We start from the raw sequence: 8,457 nt of genomic DNA on the forward strand, positions 1-8,457 counted from the left end.
ATTTTCCTTCCCAAGCGGCAACTGAATAATTTCTCCCGGCCAATGAATGGCTGTGCCCTTCCCTGTAAGTCAGCTATTCTAGGAGATGATTTTAATTGCAGCCCTCATGACTTGCCAAAGATCTGAGGTAGTTCTGATAATTAGCACATGTATATCAGCTCCAGTAAACTAGAAAACAGACAAAAAAAATCATAGGAAGGGGCAAATAATTTTTTAAAAATGAGGCTAATATCATTCCCACAACGAACAATTGAACTGTGAACTTCCTGAACTCGAGGGAAAAAGGGAAAATCCTATGGGCGCCTGGGTGACTCAGTCAGCTACGCATCCAACTGCGGCTCAGATCATGATCTTGCAGTTTGTGAGTTCGAGCCCTGTGTCAGGCTCTATGCTGACAGCTCAGAGCTTGGAGACTGCTTTTGATTCTGTGTCTCCTTCTCTCTCTGCCCCTGCCCCGCTCATGCTTGGTCTCTCCAAAAATAGATAAATGTTAAAAAAAAAATTAAAAAAAAAGAAAGGGAGAATCTTAGATAAGAATTATCATTGTTAAGTAATCAAAATTAAAAGTCACACATAATTTCATCGCTGTGATATTCTTATTTTGCTTGTAGACACTATTCCAGTGTCTCTGTGAGCAAAATAATAAGTAATTTTATTTTAAAAATATTTGAATTGGTATAACATTCACATAGTCTGAAAATAAAACAGTGTGAAAAGTTTGCTCTTATCCTGGTCATAGACTTACCCATTTCAACTCCCCCAACCACCCCCACCCCGTTTTGTATCCTGTTAGTTTTTATGCACATTCAGTATCATCGTCATCACCATCATCATCAACAACAACATAGAGATTCTTGTCCCCCAGGCTCCTCTTATCCCTTGATTTCTTTCATTTAACAACCTTGACTTTTCCATATCAGTGGAAAAACATCCTCATTCTCTTTCATACCTACTGGGGCCTAATTTACCTAAGTTTACCTCATTTGACCTGCGGCCTACTGATAATCATTTGGGTTGATTCCGTTGTTTTGCTATTATAAACGAAGCTAGAAGAGTAACATTACATACATGTAATTTCACACACGTGTGTGTATATATATATAATAAGTATATATCTCATATATAAGGTATATAGTATGTTACATGTGATATTATACACATGCTATAAATATGACAAGTATATATATGCTATATATAATAAATATCATTTCACACATATAGGAGAGAAATCCCAGAGGCAGATTGCTGGGTCAAATGGTAAGTGCATTTGTTGAGTTTGATAGCTGTCACCAAATTGGCCTGCATTGAGTTTTGGGCAATTTAAGCCCCTGGCAGCAGGGCCAGAGGGTTGAGTTGCCACCTGACACTACATACTCCAGAACCAGCATCGGCTTGCAACGTTCCAGGGAGGAAGGAAAAGGAATGTCAGAAAGGAAGAACTATTTATCCGGCACTCTACATACACACGTTCATAATGCTGTGAGGCAGATTGGTGTCCTTGATTTTTCCTAATGAGGCAGTTTTGTCTCAGAGAGGTTAGGGGATTTGCCCAGATCTCAGGTAAGTGGGTGAGGGTCCTGCCCCCAAGGCGGGCTCGGTTCCGTTGCCCCAACGTCCTGGGGCGCTGGAAGCTATTCAGCAGGGCCCTGGTGTCCTAACTGCGTTCGTTCAGGAACCAGCAGTTGTGCCGAGAAAGTCTTAGGGTCTCAAGTATTTTATTTTCTTGCCTGCTTTGAAATTCAAGCGTCACAGCTCAGCTCTTATCAGAGGGGCCCCTGGCAAGCCTTCCCCCTGCTTCCACTCGGCGTCCTCCCCAGGGTCCAGCCCTGGGCCCTCACAAGTGGCTCTTGAAGTTGGAGCAGGGGTCCTCCGGGCACCCCTCTCCCAGAAGGGCATCTAGCCACTCCTCCAGGTCCCGGACCAGCTGCTCCAGCTCTCGCACCTCTTTTTCTAGCTTCTCCAAGAAAATATGCAAGTTTTCCTTCAACCAGGTCCTGATGACCTTTAGTGGCTCTTCTACGGGTTCATGGGTTTGGTATTCAAATCCCTGAAAGGCAGACATCAAAATTGCATCTTGAGCTTTTTCAGGTAGGACCCTCTCCTCACCTCCCCCCACGTCTCCCCACCCCGCCTGGCCACTGGTTTCAGAAAGCTTTCTGAGCGTTTGCAGGGTTTCTCTCTGGAGTGTCTATCCCCACCTTCTCCACCCTGCCGGCTCCTCCTTATCCTTCAAGATCCAGCTTGCCAATGACACCTCTGGGAAGCCTTCCCAGGGTTTCTCAGCCAAGCTTGACATCCTCTCAGTACCTTTCTTGATTATGTTACCTGGGAAGCCACGGGATTCTGGGGGTAGTTACATTCTCTGATCCTTTCTGACACCTCCCAACTTCTTCCTGAGACAGACACGAACATCACCCCTTAACAAGGGCAAATGAGCAGTAGTTGAAATAAACACGTTTGGTCATCCCGGTGGATGAAGGAGGCAGGAGAAGGCAGGTTGTGGAGGCCTCTTGGGCTTGCAGCCATCTGCAGAGCACCCCTCCCGGCTCCGTGTGGACTCAGCTCCTCCTTTCTGGGATTTCGCTATGCTCACCTGATATTCCTGTGCCCACGTACAGTACCAAGATCAGCAATGCCAACAGCGTCTGAGGGCAAGAAGAGGACAGAGGAGGCGACTTTCAGGGGGTCAGTAGGCATCCCTGCTTCCCTCAAAGAAGGCTAGCCTTGGGGTGCTCTCAGATCGTTTAAATTTTTTTATGTTTTTATTTATTATTGAGATAGAAACAGCATCAATGGGGGGGGGGCGGGCAGAGAGAGAGGGAGGCACAGAATCCGAAGCAGGCTCCAGGCTCTGAGCTGTCACCACAGAGCCCGACACAGGGCTTGAAACCACGAACTGTGAGATCGTGACCTGAGCCAAAGTCGGACACTTAACTGACTGAGCCACTCAGGTGCCCCTCAGATCGTTTTTACAGCTAACTTCTTTCTAGTTATCCACATCATGCCTGCTTATTGCACAGCCCCCAAACGTTGCAGAAGCCAGAAACATGGCAGCCTCCTGACATTCCATCGGTGTGTTTCTTCCCTTCTACCTGCTGAGAAGGCCCGCCTCTCTTCTCAGTCCTTTGGTTCGCTTTTACATTTTTGCTCTAAATGATCTTTAAAAGGAATCAACTTTATTGTGGTATAATTTACAGACAATAAAATGCACACATTTTAAATGTATGGTTTGATGAATTATGACATGTCTGCACCTTTGGACAATCAAGAGAAAGGACATTTCCATCATCCCAGAAAGTTCCCTTATGCCCCTCTGTAGTCTGGTCCCTTCTCACGCTCACCCTGCCACAGGGATCCAGCACTATGGAGTAGCTTTGGCTCTTCCAAAACTTCAAATGAATTGAAACTCATGGTCTATACTCTTTTGTGGTAAGCTACTTTTTTTTTTTTAATGTTTATTTATTTTTGAGAGACAGAGAGAGACAGAGTGTGAGTGAGGGAGGGGCAGAGAGAGGGGGACACAGATCTGAAACAGGCTCCAGGCTCTGAGCTGTCAGCACAGAGCCCAACGTGGGGCTGGAACTCAAGGACTGCGAGATATGCCCTGAGCTGAGGTTGGACGCTTAGCCCACTGAGTCACCCAGGTGCCCCCGTGGTAAGCTACTTTTACTCAACATAATGCTTCTGTGGTGTCTCCATGATTCTGTGTTCAGTGTTACTGATAAGTAGTAGTATTTTGTATAAATATGGTACAATTTATTTCTTCACCTATTGATGGACTTTGGGCTTCTTCTAGTTTCGGACTATCATGAATAAAACTGCTGTGAACACCACCTGGATACACCTCTTTGTGTGGACGTGTGTTCTTCCTCTGCTTGCAGAAATGCAAATATTGGGTCATATGATGAGTGTATGTTTAATTTGATAAGAAACTACCAAACCGTTTTCCATGGATTTGTACCGATTTACATTTCTACCAGCAAGGTGAGAATTCCAGTTGCTCCATATCTGTGTCAGTAGTCTTCTTCATTCTAGGCATTCTACTGGTTGTGTAGTAATATCTCAACTTAGTTTTTACATGTGTTTCCCCAATGATTAATAATGTTGTCTTATTCCGTTTGCACTCCTGTAACTAAGTACCCCAGAGCTGTAGCTTATAAACAACAGACGTTTCTTATAGTTCTAGAGGCTGTAGGCTCGGGGTCAGGGGGCCGGGACGGTCAGGTTCTGGTGAGGGCGCTCTTTTGGGTGGTAAGCAGCCATTTTCTCATCCTATCCTCAGGTGGTAGAGAGCAGAGAGAGTTCTCTGGGGTCTTTTTTAATAAGGGCACTCGCTAATCCCACGCATAAGGGTTCTACCCTCATGACCTAAGCATCACCCCAAGATCCCGGCTCCTAATCACATCACTTTGGGAGTTAGGATTTCAGCACATGAATTTTGGGGGATGTAAGCATTCAGCCCATGACAGGTGTTGAGCATCTTTTCACGTGTTTACTGATCGCCAGTCACACATCTTACTTTGTGGGTAAGTTTTAATAGTTAAAAATTCTTTGCTCTTTTTTTTTTTTAATTGAGCAATTGTCTTCTTATTATGTTATAGTTTTTTTTTTTTTTTTTTTAACTATAGTTCTTTCTGTGTTTTGGATATACGTTTTTGGTCAGATGTTTGTGTTGTGACTGCAAAGTCAAAGTCTGTGGCTTTCCTTCTCATTTTCTTACCAGTGTCTTTGAAAAGTAAATGCTTTCAATTTTTTTAATGTTTATTTTTGAGAGAGAGAGAGAGACAGAGAAAGAGAGAGAGGAAGGGAGAGTGCAAGGAGGGGGAGGGACAGAGAGAGAGGGAGACATCAAATCTGAAGCCGGCTCCAGGCTCTGAGCTGGCAGCACAGAGCCTGATGCGGATCTTGAACCCACAAACTGCAGGATCATGACCTGAGCCAAAGTTGGATGCTTAACTGACTGAGCCACTCGGGCATCCCATACACAGTTTCAATTTTGACAAAGTTCAAATCATCAAACATATTCCCTTTCTGGCTGTGCCTTTTGTGTGCAGTCTAAAAAATGTTGAACTCAAGGCTGTGGAAGATTCTCTCCTCTGTCTTCTAGACATGTTATTGGTTTAGCTTTCCAGTTAGGTATATGGTCCATTTCAAACCCCCAGCACTGCTGGGTTTCCAGTATCTCTGCTCTGCTCCCAACCACATCAAGCTGCTAAGAGCAGCCTATCTAGCCTTTGGCATGCACATCCCAGCCCCTCTGCCAAAGAGTCTTGGGGCTCCTTTCGGTGCAGCAGCCCCTGGGAAAGAGGCAAGGCTAGATAGTAAGTTTTCCTTTTCCCAGGGATCACACTCTTGTGCTACCTGGGACCCCTCCCCTGAAAATAGCTGCTTCATATCTATCCACAGGTTGGGGGTTGCTTACAATGGGAGGGTTAGCTTCGCCCCAGTCACTGTGTTATGGCTGCAAGTGGAAGTCTAATCACAGCGTTTTAGTGCAGGCTGGAGTGAAGGAGCTGCCTGGAGACGCCATCTTTCGGTGGCGTTCGGTCAGCCCACGGTCATTTAGGAGATTCTGATGGGTGTGCCACGCTTAGGAGAGGAGAAAGGTGCCTTTTAGAGAGGTGGGAGAAGAGAGAGGCATAGTCTGAGTCTGGGAGGGGCCTGGCGCCCACACTCGGTGGCTTCGTGGTGTGTCTGGACAGACCTTAGCCTGGGGAATTCAGAGCCATCTGCCCTAACAGACAGTGTGAGCTGCGACAGGGACAGTGTCAGGGGCAAGCAAAAGAGGACAAAGGATTAAGGCAAACAGTACTGACACTGAATTTTCCTTGACTCATTAGATGTGGGCTGAGTCAGATTTAATTTGACTTGAAATAATATGTTTCTTACTCACCTGAGTTCATGAAGCAAGATTTAGACTTGCTATCACAACAAAGAGGATTAAAGATTTGCATAATTTTTCTCTTCCCCAGATAGTTCTTTTTAGATATATCAGCAACTGTATTAGTATTATGATTAACTTTAAACATAAATTACAGAGCATCAATCTAGCTGAATCTTGCAGACACACTGATGAATGAAAGAAGCCAGGCATAAAGGTGCACACTGACTGATTCCATTCATATGAAATTCAAGAACACACAAAACTCTAAGTATGATGGGAGAGATCTGAAATCATGGTTATGGGTGGCGCTAGTTGGGAGGGCCTGACGGAGGCTTCTGGGGTACTGGAAATGTTCCATTGCTTGAAGTGGAGGGGGGTGATATGTGGGTGTGTACACTCAACGTAAATATCATTGCATTGTACACTTAAGTTTAGGGGGGTGTTTCTTAACAATGTTCCCTAGGAATCTTTCTACAGACCCACAGAACTATCTCATTTATTATAAGGACTGATGAGTGTTTCATGCCGAATGCTCTATTTCTTTAACAGCTCCTCAGTCCATGTACTTTACAGGACAATGTCTCCTCCAGCACATTTGCTGCTGGGTTTGTACTTTGTGCTCTTTGGAAGCAAAGGGGGGACCAGGGGCAGGATGAAGTTTTAGTTCTTCTCTTGTGCTGCCTTGGGGCCTGAGTCAAATGGTTTCTTCTGAGCCTCAATTGCTTCATCTATAAAATGGATTTTTTAAACAAAATTTGTTATGTATTTTATTTTGAGAGACAAAGACAGAGAGTGAGCTGAGGAGGGGCAGAGAGAGAGGGAGATGCAGAATCCAAAGCATGCTCCAGGCTCTGAGCCGTCAGCACAGAGCCTGACGCAGGGCTTGAACCCATGGACTGTGAGATTATGACCTGAGCCGAAGTCGGACACTTAACCTACTGAGCCACCCAGGTGCCCTATAAAATGGATTTTGAAGTATGCTGAAAGGTCTTTCAAAAACAAAAGCTAGGGCTCTGTATGTGATTGGTCTGGGAAATGCCATGGTCAACACATGAATTCCCTGCTGCAGAACTTCATTATATGAGTGAGCAGTGTAAATCTCCAAGAGGGGACAAGAGTATGGGCATTCCTTGAATGGCAGAACTCTTTTGGGCATTTTTCTCAAAGAGCCTTCCTGGGGCTTGGCATTTGTGGAACTCTTGTTAGGAAGAGCTGCAGCATGATGGGAATCCCATATGGCTCCCATCTTGCAGGGACCCTAGCACAAAGGAGGCATTGCATCATGTATGTCAAACAAACAAGTGAACAAACAGTTTGGAGACATATAGAGATCAGTCATCCATTGCTCAGCTTAACATCCCTCAATGGCTTACACAAACAGTAAACAAACAAACAATGGCCTTTTATGAATCTCAGAATAAAATCCCATCCCTTTTCATGTTGTGCATGATCAGGCCAGCTGACCTTCCCAGCCTTCCTTTATAGGCCTCCCTCACTTCTCTACCTGGGAGGCAGCAGAGTGCAGGGTAAGGGTTTGGGATCGGATGGACCTGGCTTCAGATCCTGGTGGATCCTGGCTATATGGCCTCTTTGCCGTTCTGAGCCTCGGTTTATCCATCTACGAATGATGCTGTTAAGAGCTGCCTCTCGGGACTGTTGTCGGTCATGAGAGGGCGGGGGGGGGGAGTGGAAGCACCAGGCTGTGTGGAGTAAATGATAACATTTCCCATTTTGACAAAGTTATACACGAGGTTTGGATCTCAGCCCTAAGAACAAATACTCTGGGAGCTCTATGATTCCGATGTATCCTATTTATTTCAGGTCATTCATTCATTCATTCATTCAGCTATGAATAAACCAAGTGCCACTGTAGGCACTAGGGATATAGTAGGAAACTAAACGAAAAACCCAGCCCTTCTGGAGCACACATTACGCTGGTCTGTGCTGAGGATCAAGTCAGAGAGTCAGTCAGTAGTGACTTCAAGGACCAGGATCCAAGCACCCCCATGCTGTGTTCTACCAGGTCAGGCTCCAGGGAGAGTCTGGCTGAAGCCTCTTCTGACTTTGAGGGCCTTACGGTCTGTCTGGAGTGCCAAAGGGAGCCCAGACAAGGAGGAAGGCGGCATGCACCTGCTCTGGCCTCACCTGTTTCTTGTCCTCACAGCGACTGCCCCTTCTCCCGTCAAGAAGCTCGGCTGCCTCTCGCCCCCTGCTGCCCACTTGTTGGATCACCATGGCCTCAGGTCAGGCTGCCTGGGTGGAGCCAAGTACCCCCACCTGCCAGACAGAGGGGCGCCCTCCTCCTTCCTGGCCTCCGGTCACCAGGCATCCCTCAAACACTGAGTTCTGATGTCATAGAAGGTGGGAGGCAGTAAGGCCCCCACTGTGTCACCACCCTGAGTTTTATTCCTATCTCTCCCATTTTTTCCATATAAATGTAAAAAGCAAAGACCAGGAAAAAAATGCATCAAATTATTGTGTTTCAGGATAATGATTTTTCAGATTTTTAATCTATATTTTCAAATTTTTAATAACATATGAGTTTTAAAAGACAGATCAATAAAAGTTTTCAT

At 45.5% G+C, this 8,457-nt stretch overlaps 1 protein-coding gene across 2 annotated transcripts; it reads right to left on the minus strand.

The window, feature by feature from the left end:
- Window positions 1-1,698: 1,698 nt before the first annotated feature.
- On the minus strand, window positions 1,699-8,210 carry SMIM23 (small integral membrane protein 23). 2 transcript variants are annotated; one of them, XM_029941939.1, is made up of 4 exons: window positions 8,030-8,210; window positions 2,594-2,645; window positions 2,326-2,393; window positions 1,699-2,047 (listed from the first exon to the last, which is right to left on the minus strand). In XM_029941939.1, the coding sequence occupies exons 1-4, from the start codon at window positions 8,117-8,119 to the stop codon at window positions 1,835-1,837; spliced, it is 423 nt and encodes a 140-aa protein (XP_029797799.1). In that variant the 5' UTR covers window positions 8,120-8,210; the 3' UTR covers window positions 1,699-1,834. The 2 variants fall into 2 exon arrangements, with proteins under 2 accessions (XP_029797799.1, XP_029797798.1); XM_029941938.1 differs by having other exon boundaries at window positions 2,326-2,417.
- Between the last annotated feature and the right edge of the window lie 247 nt (window positions 8,211-8,457).

Source organism: Suricata suricatta, chromosome 6 (genome assembly GCF_006229205.1).
Source record: "Suricata suricatta isolate VVHF042 chromosome 6, meerkat_22Aug2017_6uvM2_HiC, whole genome shotgun sequence".
Classification (NCBI taxonomy): Eukaryota; Metazoa; Chordata; class Mammalia; order Carnivora; family Herpestidae; genus Suricata; species Suricata suricatta.